This window comes from Rhopalosiphum padi, chromosome 1 (genome assembly GCF_020882245.1).
Source record: "Rhopalosiphum padi isolate XX-2018 chromosome 1, ASM2088224v1, whole genome shotgun sequence".
NCBI lineage: Eukaryota > Metazoa > Arthropoda > Insecta > Hemiptera > Aphididae > Rhopalosiphum > Rhopalosiphum padi.
In genome coordinates this window covers 56,962,923-56,978,722 of record NC_083597.1, presented here as the reverse complement: position 1 = coordinate 56,978,722, position 15,800 = coordinate 56,962,923, and the positions used below count along the sequence as shown (strand labels likewise).

General features: G+C 28.3%; 1 protein-coding gene across 1 annotated transcript; it reads left to right on the top strand.

The window, feature by feature from the left end:
- Positions 1–357: 357 nt before the first annotated feature.
- LOC132932089 (MORN repeat-containing protein 3-like) lies at positions 358–8,135 on the top strand. The gene is made up of 5 exons (XM_060998300.1): positions 358–836; positions 4,404–4,549; positions 5,358–5,523; positions 6,785–6,966; positions 7,084–8,135. The coding sequence occupies exons 1-5, from the start codon at positions 698–700 to the stop codon at positions 7,156–7,158; spliced, it is 708 nt and encodes a 235-aa protein (XP_060854283.1). The 5' UTR covers positions 358–697; the 3' UTR covers positions 7,159–8,135.
- The last annotated feature ends 7,665 nt before the right edge of the window (positions 8,136–15,800 follow it).

The window sequence follows — 15,800 nt, the reverse complement described above, 5'->3', positions numbered from 1 at the left end:
GTCGATTAAGGCAGAGTTGTTAGCGTCGCGCATGTATGTGCATAATATTATATTTATAAAATATTTCAATGTCTGTACGTATACGATATTATATAGTACGATAGTTTAAACAGTTGATCCTGTCAATTTTAGTGTTTTTACAAAAAAAAAATTACTTAATTTTTACAATATAAAAACTTATTTTTTTACCGGTGTTATCGTAGTGGTATTTTTATGGTTTTTCAATATTATACTAATGACGATTAATTATTTCCTTCGATAATAGACCGTATTTTAATATTATTGTTATTATTACTATTAAATATATTTTATTGGTATTTCCGAGAAAAACATATTTAATAGCCTATCGCCGACAAATCAACACCGATCATTTCGTCACACGAGTTTAAAATCGTTTTTATTTACAAACTTTCTAGAGGGTGTTCTACCGAAGAAAAAAAGTGTTGTGCTCGGTCGTACTGATACATTTCGATAACTATTACACGTCGGTCCGTAATCGACACTTTGGCGGACTTGACCTAGTAACAACGAAGAACGAACGGCGTTGCTAAGAAACAGTACGCGTAGTAGCGGCGGCAACGGCGGCGGCGGTAAGGTATTAGTTCCCCGACACTTTGGATCTAATTGAGAATAATATTTTACACTCATACGCTCTCGTCGCCGTATTGAAAGTTATTTGCACCGAAAACATTTCGAAATGCCTCCGATCCATTGTAGGGACGTGCCGTCAAAGACACGGTGGATGGAGCAGATCTCCATGAAAAACGGATTCAAACCCGGAGTCTACGAAACATACGGGGTGTACATGGGCAACTGGGAAAGCGACACGAAACAAGGTGAGTTCACGGTTAACTATCTCTACCACCACAGCTGTCGGCCGAATAAAGGTCGTTTTATTTGCTAAAATTTTTCGATTTCTTATTGTAATGGATAGGAACTTGGATATACATTATACGGATAATAAAATATATTGTATTAATTGTTATCGTAATAACATAACGAATGATATATATTGGTGCTGTTGATCTAGATTTTACTATTGATTTCATTATTATTTATTATTTTATATACAGTGCATTGAGAACATCTGACAATTGTACTTTACAATATTTCTAATCATCGTTATACATTATATATACATAAATAAGTATTCGGTCATGTATTAGAAATCATGTTTTATAAAAATTGTTAAATTTAAAAAAAAATACATTTTAGAATACGTGTCAGAATACTGTGTAGGCACTTATAGTTAATATATATATTTTATAAATAATTAACACCTGATGAACATGGAGCACACATATAAAATAATTATATAATATACTGTCATCATATTTTACAAAAAATACAAATAAATTATATAATATTGATTGTATTAATTTGGGTTTTATCAATAAATAATTATTGTCGATGAAAATTATTATTAATTTTAAATTATAAATCTTTATATCTTTTTTATTACCTTTAATTAAAATCCTATTGTTGAATAACCCAAAAATTAAAATACATTCTTTATATTTAAGATTATTGGGGCACACCAAGATTAATATTTTTGCATTAAAAAATGATGTTAATTATTAACTATTATGCAACAAATTGTATAAAAAAGATGTTGTAACCACACAAGGTCTCAGCACATAGGTTTTGTCTTAGGGGTGCTTTGGTAACCTATAACTTCATTCCACCGCCAAAACTTAACGAAGTTATTAAAATTTCAAGTTGAAAATTGTTTGTCATTGTGTTAATAATTATGATAAGCTCTCATTAATTCATTAATTTATACATCATAATAATTAAGATATTCAACTATTCGTTTATAAACTTGATTTTTCTATTTTAGTTTCAATTATTATCTTTTTTCATTATTTACTAACAATACGATTGTAAAAAGTTTTAATAAGTTTTATTTTTATAATAATAGAGTATTAACTGAGTATTTTAAAAATATAGTCCGAAAGTATGTATATTTAAATAATGTAAAAATGTATATTTGCATTATTTATCATTTCCAAATGTTAGTTTTCTAAATTATATAACAATATATTTGCATACAAATTTTAAAATTCTGTATTTTAACTATCTCATATTGATTCTAGGTGTGCCTACTTAAATTTTATATTTTAGATCATTATTAATGTTTGCTGTTTTTGTTTCTTATTATGTTATCTTTTAGATGTATTTTAATATTTAAACTATATGCATTAATATTTCTCGTAATGTAATCATTGGGCTACCAGCCAGTATTTTCAATGCATTTATAAATGTTTGTTTTCGTTTAGAATTAATTTTCGTATGCAATAGTTTTTCATTTAATTCAAGTTTAACACATCTATTATAGTATTTTTTTCAATGATGAAGAACTTTTAAAAACTTATATACAACAGTGACACCTATTCTGGTTTTTATTTTTCATTAATTCATTGTATGCCCTTTATATTGACAATAATTGACCTAAATATAATAAATAATAAAAGCATAATAAGTTAGGAACAACAAAATTGGAGATTAGGTTACGCAACTACAGCATAGACTCTTTATAGTTTATTATAACAAAAATAAATCAATACCCTGTTTATTTTATTTTTTTTATTTTTTAAGAAAAAAAAAGTTTTAAAAGTCAAGTTAAATGACATTTTTCATATTGTAGTATTACGTGTCATCGACTAAAAACACAAGTAAAATGCATGCTCATTATAATGGAAAAGGTTTTTTTTTAATTTTCTTTTATTACCATAAAAAATGACTAAACCCAAACAAACACGAGTTTAAAATTTAAGTATATACATAAAATATGAATAATAATATTGTCTTGTACTATATATACCTACTATATAGTGTAATTGTGTACCTATACGATAATTGGAAAATCTAAAGTAATTAAAATAGGTATATTTTTAAACTTTCCTAAGTTGGCTAATCATTTTTTTTCTTCTAATTAAAACTTTTATTTGATTGATTTTTTTTTAAATTCATCAGCGTTAATAAATTCAACATTTACAAAACAGTTTGATCGAACATTTTAAAAGCTTACTTAATTTAAATGCACAAAAATTAATTATATAACTTATAATAATCAAATATTTATTATTTATTTCAGTTTATTTAAGTTCAAATCTAAAAGTTCAATAATATAATAATAATATATTAAAATTGTTACAAGCACATGGAAACAAAATAATACAAAAAAACTACTTGCCGTTATACGAACAAATATTATACGATAGTGTAGGTACAACGTAGAGTCCTAACCAAATAAACAATTTTAAGGTTTAAGTATTTTAACATCAATAAAACAATAATAAAAAATATAATATATTAAAACGTATTTATAATATATTGTATAACGCTTAAGTCAACAAAGTATCGCCATTCGATGTTTAATATTTTTTTTTTTTTTATAAATTCTACAACGATACTGGTAACCACGGAAACAAATGTAATGACGGATGGACCATTGGGTTTTATTTGTATAATGTAGATATTATAAGCACAATATTGCTATACACAATTCACAACAAATACGATACTAATACGTGAGCCTTTAACACTTAGTGTAGGTTCTGTTGTATATATTATTCGTCCATATACGTCCATAATCGAATTTTACGTTTTATAACAAATAGTGCAACGGTGTAGGTCAATATATTGTTATTGAAAAATTAGGTTAGGTGCATTTAACAGTTTATGTTTTGGCAATTCGACGTGTAACCTCAATCGTTGTACGTTTGTGTATGACATCAGCTGATATATTGTGTGTGGAATGATATTTGAAAAATAAAGTTATACGGTCGTTAAAAGAAACGTGTTGACGATTCAAGAGCGTACCTTTTATTTTCAGTCCCTCTAACACAATATTTACGAGTAATCTTTATAATCAGCACCGCTACTAACTGTTGTTAACTGAAATTACTGTACTCTAAAACTAATAGAATTTGTTCGATAAAAACATTACTGTTGAACTATAATAACTATCTGATCTGGACCTTATAGATTACAGAACACGAACAAACTTGTTGCTAACCAAGACGGGAACACTAAGTGCCGTGCTATGTTAGAATCCGATAAGGCCGATAAGGGTCAGTGATAGATATAAAATTGTTGTCCATGATTTTGGTTTTACTGTATACACTAGAATAAATAAATAAATTTATCATAGCGATAAAAAAATATTAAATTCGTAAAATAGGGACCGAACGTTATTTTACAAAAATGAAATATTATGTGGGGCTGTTTATATAATTTCGCGTAAGTAAGTAAACTATGCGTAATTATTCGTTATTATAAAACTGATAATAATTTATCTGAAAATCGAAATAAAATTGCTCACTTAAACAATTTCATTATTTTCCTGTTCTGTCGATCAATTGTTTTAAATCTGTACTGTGTGTGTTTTTAATCCTCAGGAAAAGGAAAAAAATCATACAAGAACAAAACAGTTTACGAGGGAGATTGGGTCGCAAACAAAAGACATGGTTTTGGCGTGCTGATGAAAAAAGTTGATGACCATTTTGTATATATTTGCGAAGGACAATGGATAAATAACCGATTCGTAAGTAGAAGTATTATGTGTATATATATATATATATATATATGTATGACTTGAACACAATACCTACAGAATACAATGGTTTTTCATTAGTTAAGTCACGTTACTGAAACGAGCATATCATATTAAAAATATTTTTACAAATGACATATTATGTGATGTACATGATTTTAAAAGACTTATTCTAATGACAGTTATTAAAAATAGCTATTATCAGTTAGGTAATTCAGCCAATACATGCTCAATGCTGCGTTTTAGATATTTTTTTAAATTCTGATTCACGTAATATTTAAAAATTTCGATTAAGATATTATATCAACATTAAAATATATATTCTTAAGAACTTAAATTAAAAATAAGCGGTTGTTCTCATTCTAAAATGAAAAATATTAAGTCTCTAAAGGTACACGTGGTTCCCGAAAAAAAATAATAGAACTCACTAATTGCATGATTACATAATATTATTATCATATTAAAAGGATTATAACACTGTATTTATTTATGTAATACATGATATTTATTGAGGGAACGGAGCTAAATTAGAAATTTATCGAGACGTCGTGAACATTTCGATGTATATTATATCATTGCATGCGGCACAGCATGATTTCTTATGCGATTTATATTATTTATACTTTCCGTTTAATTTACGTATTATATGCAATAAACACGACGACGATAATATTGTTGTAGTTACGTTAATCGACAAACGAGAAGTCTCGATGTTCGCGCGTAAAAAGTAGCAAATTATGGGACTTTTATAATACCATAATATAAATACCATACAGTGTTTATTGTCGTTGTTGTAAAGGCTAAAGGCAAATGGTACGAAGAGTGCGGCATTTACGATGGTAGCTTTTCGACGGCCGGTTGTAGAATTAAATGCGGTTACGGGACCATGCGGTGGAACGACGGTGCCGTATACCGAGGCCAATGGCGCAACAACGAGTACGACGGCCGAGGAAAATACGTAGAAGGTAAAAACTGCATTGCATTGTATTGTATTATAAACGAGGTGGTTAATTTATCACCAAACAGTTATTTTATGCGATTAAAAATGTATATATATATATGGATTTCTTACTATTTTTTTATCATTACACATTGTATGTTTTTATATTTTTATATAGGTACACATTATATATAAATATATAAAGATTACAAACAAATTAAAAAAAAAAAAAAGATATAATTTAAAAAGAGAATATTGTTTTCGAAGATTTTGGTGTATAATTTTAAACTTATAGTTAATAAACTATGTAAGCTTTAGCTTTGTCCAGCATATTATTATATGTTGTATTTCTACGTCACTCAATTTCGATTGTCTAAATTGTAAATGTTTTTAACTAGACCACGAAATATATGCAAATTAATTTTAATAGATTTTTTTATAATGCATATTTTATCGACTTGTGGTGTTAAAGATATATATTGCATATTTATTGAGGACAATTTAACACTATTCAACTGAAATATAGTTTTTATATAATATAATATAGGAAAATCATTTTTATCGAGTTTTTAATAAGATAATATAATATATCGATGAATTATTTGTACAACAACACCTTTGAATTTGCAATAACATTTTTTTAAGAACATGGCAATCCTAAATTCTGTAGTTTTCTCAAAAAAATACCGCACCAATCAAAACAAAACACACAAATTCGCATTATCAAAACATTACGTTTTTAACGTTTACTGATGTGCCTTGAAGTAAATCAGAAGCAACTTGAGAAAAACCCTTATAAAAAATATTGGTGGAAAAGACTAAAAAATGTATAATGCATTTTTGCATTGTCACTTTAAAAATAATTGAGTTTTTTACTCCGTACAATATCATTGTCTTCTATTCTACTCGTAACAATAATATATTTATTATTCGTTCGATACGCGTACAAAAACATATATATATATGTATATTTTATTTACGAAGAAACCAGTGGCGTATATAGGGGGGGGTTAGGTGTTTAAACCTCCCCTGAAATGTATGGTTGGTACGGATATTGATTTTGATTGTATAATTAATTAAAGGAATTTAAGAATGGGAATTTAAGTTTAACCCCCCTGAAATTAATATCTATATACGCCACTGGAAGAAAGTTCTTTTTAGTTATAGATTCACCCTGTATTTATACTTGTTCATTGTTGGAAAACTGTAATAGTATTATCATTGAGGCAGTATGGAATCGTTAGTTTTTGTTTTCAAAATCTGAATTGTTATTACGCCACTTACAGTAAACGGCAATTTTTATGACGGACAATGGAGGAACGGTTTGAAACACGGCGAAGGCGTTTACGTGTTCATAGACAAAGGCCAATTCATGGAGGGGGTATGGATCAACGGAGTGCTGAAACTCAGCACCATCAGATATATTGACGGACCGGAGAGTACGCGAACACAATATGTTATGCCCGAGGTAAGCGTAGTTAAGTTGCGTATTTGTACTTAAAAAAAAATCTATGCGTAAAATAATAGTTGTACATTTCAAAAGTAACAGCGATTAATCCAGTACAATATTATATTCTGTAAATAGATTTCGAAATCCGACGAGAAAAACATAATTGAAGCGTACGAGTACACCAAATCGGAAATGCTCGAAAACCTGTGAAAGACGTGGAAATTGTTTATGTTTAAAACTATAAATTTTATGTGACATTATTTTACAGTGATTCATATAGTATGATATAATAATAATAATAATAATATACTATATTATGTATACGTACCAAAGAGGATGGGGTAATGTAGGAATTGCCTAGCTGAGTGTGAATAATTTTTATATTTTTTTTTTCATGATCTAACAATGCAGTCATGAAATGTTATGTCGTTTCGGTTGCTCCCATTCAGAAGGACAGTTTTACGAGTTTGCCAAATAATAAGGATAATACATTAAGCACAGTAGATTTAAACTAGGAATCCCGAATCGGTATCTGAATATTTCGGTTCAACTCCTTTTGTTAAGCTTGATGAAGTATCCCAACGATTAAACATTGTTCGAGGGTAACAGTAAGTATGGTAGTGTGATCAGGGTTTCGAACGATGGGGTTATGCTAAGGAAATGAATAACATATAATATGCAAATGTAAGACTTCCTTTGTAATTATTTCACTTACATATATATGTGCATAATGATCCATTTAAGTGTGTAATAAACTCGTTATTAGGAAAAGTTTAAAATTTTTTGAAAAAATCTTATTTTAAATAGTTTTATGTCAAAAAATAAAATATTTTTTACAATTTATTTTTTATTCGTTATCAGCTTAATTCGTTTTGTTTTTAAAAGCGACAACATAAACTTGAATTTTATTTTCCGAAGCAAAATATTTTTAGAAATACTTCGATACATACAAATCAAATTTTTAACGAGTAGTTAATACATTTCATGGCAAGTCCATTGCAACTAGCTTACTTAATAAAATTAATTTCCATGTGTGATATTTGCCATACTATTTTTATTTACTATTTTTTATTTTACCCTTGTATAGAAGTAGCTTGCCTTTTTGATGGTTACATATCTCTGTACACTTTACATACGGAATCTTTTAATATAAAATTGATATATTATTTACAAATATATTATAACTAATTCACTATACTCATTTTAAATTAAATTTTAATTATTAAAAGTAATCTGAAAAATATTCTTCTTCGAAAAATGAAATAAATATAATATTGCTATACAAGAAAGTTAAATGTTTAAAAAAATATATCAATTGAAAAAATTTTAATTTTTTTGAAATAACAAATGCAGACAAAATGGATCACCTCGTTAAATATGTATGTTAAAAGTTTTGATGAAACCCTTTATTGTTGTTTTATGATAATATATTTTTATAATAATTATATATTAATTAATTTATAATAACAATTCATACGCTAAATATTTATGTATAACAATATAATATATTGTTTACATTCACTTGTTTAACTTTGTACAATTTAATATACATTTTGTAGGATGTAAATTTGTATTCTAAATAATATCCTCCCCTTAAATTTACATGTAAAAATCATATGACTTAAAATAGGCAACATACAGTACACAGATCATCTCAATCCTCCATGAAAAGAAACATGTATTCATTATATAATATATAGGAACCTGAAATACATAATATTATCTTTTGTTATCTTGTTATAAAATATTATTATTTATTTTTAGAATAAATTATTTTTTTTACAACTGATTTTAAATCGTAGTTAGTTTTCGTCTGCCAGGTTTACATGGTGCTTATAAATTCCTTAGATAAACATAAAATTATCCCACAGTTATACAAAGTAAAATATATTTTACTATAATTATTTACGTATCTATTCGTTTGAGGGTAACGTGTTTTGGTGAGTTCATAATACAGTGTTTTTCGGGTTTCTGTCAACATGATTATGTTTACGTGTAGCGTATTCGATAAACCCTTTACAATATTCAATAATCTACGTAGATGTTCCAAGTAACATGAACTACCCACTAACATTTTATGCAATATTTGTTCAGAAATGTTCACGTGAAGAGATAACCTCTTGAGGCACTGAAAGGAGAAGAACATAGTAAGTTTTTTCTGTTATAATTCATAATATCTTTATTTTATATTTATGTATATTATATATTTTTTTAATGTATTTTATTATATTTAATAATGTTATTTTTGTTAATGCCAATTTCATTAATAAAGATTATTGTACTAATAGTGTAAATTATTCGATATTAATTATTATTTACCGATTCAAATATTACATCCCAACAACAACCAAATATTATCAAGCGAATATTCAAGATTTTTTTATACCGGCTAAACATATTTACAATAATTATAATGGTAAATATCTTATTCGTATTTTTATGTATACATACTATATGATAATAATAATATTTTCTTTATTTATCAACGATAAAAATTAACAATACATAATATAATGTCCTAAAATAATATTATAATACAAACATTTTCACGAACGCTCACACACGTAATATCTACGTATTTACTATAATTATTATTTCAAACTCCCGCAAAAAACACGTTTAATATACGTACACGTATATAATAATATAAGTTATTATTATTACTAATACTACTCGCTCCCGCAGATCTCGTGTACATATATCAACACACTCGCGTTTGTGATCTACATATTAACATAAATGCAATTGTTTTACATATATATATATATATATATATATTTACAATATAATAATAGAGTTTGTTACACAACTACATTAAGTTATTAAATATTTTTAAAAATTTTGTAAATCATAAATTCTGTATGATAAACACATCACTAACATTATTTATTTAAATATTTAATTTAATTTTAGTTTTTTTTACTAAAAAAAACGTTTATATTTATTTTTTCACCGAAATCGACATCATTTTTTGTTTTGTTATAATATTATAGAAAACATGCAATATTGAAAAAACATACATTTTTTTTTTAAAATGCACAGTTTTAGTCATTTTTTTGTAATCATCAAATTTACATAGCATTACTAACGATAAACCGATAAAAAACATACAAAATAGTACATTTTCACAGAAAATATAAATTTTTTTCTCTGAAATATTTAAAATCATTTATTTACATAAAAAAAAATTAAAATAGAATTAAAATAATAATATGTTAACAATTTCATGAAACGTTTTCTACGAGATTACAGTAAACTTTTTGATTTTAAAACTATATAAAAATATTTATTTAATTGCCCTATCAATAAGTACATATTCTATGTAATTGATTTCAGGTTCAAATCACTCAGGTAACGTATACACCATACATTTATTAATACAGGATTATCGCGCTTTCTAATAAAATCAATTGGTATTACATAAAATATATAAACAATTTTGACAACTACAACTCATTTCTAGAATCATAAAAAAAAAAATTTAATACGATATTACCTAAATCAATTTCAACAAAACATCCGATTAAATATAATCTGAAATTGAAAGCAATTTACATCCACCAAACGTTAAAAATTCATCAAAAACCTGTGAATTTAAAGGAATTTTTTATGAATACAGATATCGAAGCCAAACTTCATATAAATTTTGCGAATCATATGTCTGAGCAAGACATTTATATTAATTCTAAAGTGATAAACCACTTCAGTCTTCATCTACAGTGTATTGAAGAATTATTATTATTATTTATTCTAACTTTAAACAACGCAGTTTTTGAGAAAACCATGGAATTGATGGGGAAACGTACTAATTGTTTATTTATCTAAGCAATTTACAAATACTGCGTACAATATCACACTACTATATATAAAATATAATTACAATTTAAAATCAGTTGTGAAATGATTGTAGACACTTTGAACCCTGAATTACTTAACACGATTTGTCACTTTTACGGTAGTACACGGACTGATTTCATTTTGCTTTATGCAATACCAATCTATTTTCCGGATAGGATTCATTGACAACATTTTGACAGTTCTCTGCAGGTTTGTACAAGTTTGTATCTGCGACGGACTTGGTGACAGAGATGTGGTGGTGCGTTTGTGTTGGTAGCTGTGGACAAACTATGATTGAAACAGTGGTTAGTTTATTATAATATAGTGCTAATAATAAAAAATATTATAGATTTAAGTTAACAATATAAAGTTATTAAAAACATTTTTTTTTTTGGTTTTAAATAATATCAAAGAAAGATAATATATATTTTTTTATTATTATTATTATTATTAAAATAATATTTACAATTTATGCTTTAAGGCATAATAAGCAAATTAGATGCATAAAGAAAAATAATACAATAATGGTATTATAATATGTATATGAAGGGGAGAATTAGCCAGTAATAGAACCCAACGTTCATTTTATTTTATTAAAAAATGTTAAAAATACATTTTGTTAGCTAATATTTAAAAGATTAAACTATGGAATGATAAAATAGTAATGAATAATTACGAATTTATAGTTACAAAGTCAAAAGAAAATACAATAAAATTATATTATGTATAAAAAAAAATAGTACTTATTTTGAGAGTTGCATTAATTGATCAAAGTACAAGTTAAAATTAAATGAATGAAGCAGTTTCTCTATTGATAATAAATAAATGGTGCTGAATGAATTGAAATAAGTTTTAAGTGCACAGGTCTCCCAAAATCTATTAGGAAAGTTTCTAAATGTATGTAAGTCCATTATTTTATAAAAATTAAATTTTGTAATTATTGTATTATATGTTTCCTTTATGTAAGTGTGTGTAATGTTTAAATAAAACAGGACTAACTTATAAAGTAAGTTTTTTTATAATTATATGAGCAGTGCTCAAATCTTCTTAATTTATGAGTCTGTATGCAATATTATGCTACTAACAAGGATTATTACATGCACAAAGTATCTTATCAAATAAATTAAATTTTGCAAATTAAAAACAATTCAATTTTTATATTATTTTCAAAATATTATGAAGTTATTAATTTAAGCAGTGATTGATCTATAATTATTAAATCATGCATCTGATGGATTGATTAATATATTATAATTTATTTAATATATAATACCTCTTTCACACAACATCGAGTTTTGAAATAAAATTCTTATTTATTAATTTATTAATTTAAAATAATTAAGTATATTGGTATTAGACCACGTTAAAACTATGTAGAAGGCACCTACCTCGCAATATGTGCCGAAAACTACGACGTGGACGACGTTCCGGTTGTCGATGGTGAGAACACGGTAAATACGGTGTGTGTTTTGGCAGGTGAGCTTGATCCGCGCCCAAAGTCGATCGCAGCAGTGAAATGACGTGGAAAAACGCGCCAATTTACGTTTGTGCTGCTTTTGGGTGCAATTAGAAGGCAGACACCATATACCTTTCATCAAAGAAATCGGCAGAACGACAGCGACACGGGTAAAATGACCTGCCCGATGCGAACGGCGCGCGACGGTAGGTCACCCGATCACGTTTTCCAGCCACCCGCAAACAGACGGACAGACGGTGGCGGCGGAGACTTTGACACGGGGCGAGTGACGAGAATGTTTTGAACTAGGAACACGGACGTTAGCGGCACCGGACCCGCGGGAACTCTACGTTCTCTACTTGTGCGTCTCGGCACACCCATCGCGGATGATGCCAATCCGGACTTACCGATCTAGAAAATCGGCAACGGCTCGTAAACTTTACTTCGATGACGAGGTCGCCAGCACAGAGACGGCCGATGGTGACTGCGGAAATCCCTCGGCCTTCGGAGTTTTCGGGGATAATCCGTGTACAGCGTTCGCGGATACTATTTGTTCGAAGAAGAGCACCGCGGCGGGTATAACGGTTTTATGCGAAACCGCCGAATTTCAGCAGATACTTTACTACGATCGACCAAACCGGCTCCGGGACGAACCTACAAAATTGAATAAAAAATCAGTCGTTTTCTGTTTTGTTATAAAATTGAATAAAACTCCCGTTAGACGTCGTCAAGCGAATAGTTTAATTTTTTGTACGTTGACGATACACGGAAAAATAATAATATAATATTACAGATGATAGTAATCATATAATTATAAAAAGAATAAGAAAATCTACGATTATTTTTGAGACAACAATTTAAACATAAATATTTTTATGGAATAAAAAAAACAATAATAATGACTAAAAATGAAAAAAAAATGAGTACCGACGTAAAGTGGAATGGCGTTTTTTTAATTTTGATATTTGTGTACTGTGGTATCACCCCATAGGGTGACACACAATTAAATCTATTCTACGCCTTACCTTTGTACCCTCTAGCATCAGTGGTTCCCAAACTTAGAGTCTAGCTAATGACACTCTAAAATAATGTTGAATGGCACAGTTAACTCTTGAGTTGTACAATATGGTACATATGCGCTTGTCAATTTTTACACGTTCGTTGCTAATCGGCTGGAATGACTCAAAGACTACATATACCTTGGTACTATTCAAGGGTGGATACAAATTATACAAAGGCCCTAAACTGGGCGGGGAGAAATTTGTTATTTATTAACTAAAAAAAGTTCATCATCTATTTCAAAAAAAAAAAACTTTGAGGAATATATGATACTTTTTTTTGTGAACGAGGGGGGAAATTGCGGCCATTGCACCCATGTATCCGCGCTTGGCACTATTCAATTTTATTAAAACTTCATTGACACATAGTATGTATATCCCGACGCTGTTCTTATCAAAGGTAAGAACGTAAAAATGACTGAAATAAAAAATCAGGCTCGGGTTTATTAGTCGGAAACACTTTTATTCGGGTGTAAAACAAACATAAAATTTACACTAATTCGAAAACACTTAAAATACACAATCGCCGTGCCTACGTCCCCGCCGAATCACTCAGCGACAACGGGGCAAATGCCTGCGCGTGCGGCCGTCTTATAAAGCCAAATATTTTGCTGTTGCCTCAGCACGTTTTGCTTCACGTGCGACCTTATCTATTCCCGCCTATTTTGCATCTACATTAAATAACAATATTATACGAGTATTTACAATTACCTGTCTACATTATACGACAGTAGGTGCCTAGGAAAGAGCTTTTTCTTCTTTGGGGCGTATACTATGCGTTAATTCTACAATATAATACGTTGGAAACAATGTTAAAATACAATAATTGTTCACTGCAGTTTTGTATGAGAATATTAACAATCGTGTTTATTTTGGCGTATGTAAATGATCACTTCCTTTTATCACTTATACTATGTATAATACAATGACATGTTTAAAAAAAAGTTATAAAAATCAAAATGGATTTGAAAGTTTTTCTTAGTATTCACACGATGAGCATAATTTTAATTGGATGTAGTATTTATTTAACTTGGACCGTTTTTTAAAATAAATATTGTAAGTGTTTGTGGCGATACAACACGATATTATCGCTACTTATTTTTTTCCCACGACCAATCACCATTTTTGCGACTCGAATTATACCATTTATATTATAGTCGTATTTATTATTACCACTGTAGTAGATATTGTTGAAAGTCGTCATTGTAATATTATTTAAAATATAATATGCAAATATAGGTAAGAATAATATTATATGTTTAGTAACTAGTTATTGTCCTTAAACAGGCGCAACCCTTTTTTTAACGTTCATATTCGCGGGGGCGGGGGATCTATCCGACCGCATTTCTATAAAAGCGTAGAATATATAGAAAGTTAATTTTTTTTTAATTCAAAGTTACAGTGGTGGGATATGATGCCATTTACTATTATAGTAGTAATAAACCACAGTCAGATTTTTACTAATTAAAACAAATTAAATAATTAGTAATCGTGTTATCTCATAAACACTTATATTTATGATTTTCTAATTTTTTCTACCTATTTAAAATATCCCACATAAATGTCATCTTATTTATTCCTGGCTTAATCCATTTGATCGATTTCTATTATGAGTACGATATAATAATATTGAATGCATTTCAATAATATTCGGTGTTATTACGGCGCTTTGGGTAGGCAATTGTGGTACATTGATGTCGCGGATCGCGTATACAATTTTTCCGGTAATACAGTTACGTAATAATATCAAGACATTTTTTACCTCAAGTATAATACATAAACGATTACACTTTAACAAAATAAACAATCCGTTTATGTACAATATCGTGTTTCATTCATGTTCTTTATTATTATAATGATTATTTATTTACGTTTTACTATAATATTATAATGTTCGTTTAACATAATGGTTTTAAATATTTTACAATTTAAAATAATACATTGTTCGACGTTGTAAGTCGCACGTTTATAGTTGTTTACAGTACGGCCATTGTGCGATGAAATGGCGGAGAATAAAACGTCCTCGCCGCTCGACGTTTATGAAATATTGTTATTTCATTGATATAATATCTTACTTTGAAGTCATTGTCCATCGGTAATATTATTCATCGTTCGGTGTACGGACATTTGCAAGCTTCCCGAGTAAACATCGAACACGTCATTGTTCGGGCTACGCTAGTGTTACGGTTACAATACGGGGTTTTATTTTCATTGTTCGCGGATGAACTAAACGGTTGAATGACGACTTAATAAACCATCGGACGACCACGTCGCGGTATTATATCGGAATACTGATGTTTCAATCGGAATGTATATAGTGGGAAATCCGTCGATAACAACAATATTAATAAATGCAATGATATTTTTCACACTATATAATATAATATCAATAGATTATTGTTAACAGTCTTCACTTGTAAAGTGTAGTGTGAAAAGTGTATTGTCAATAATTAAGATATTGTTATTATCTTAATAATATTATCTAATATCAATTATATTTA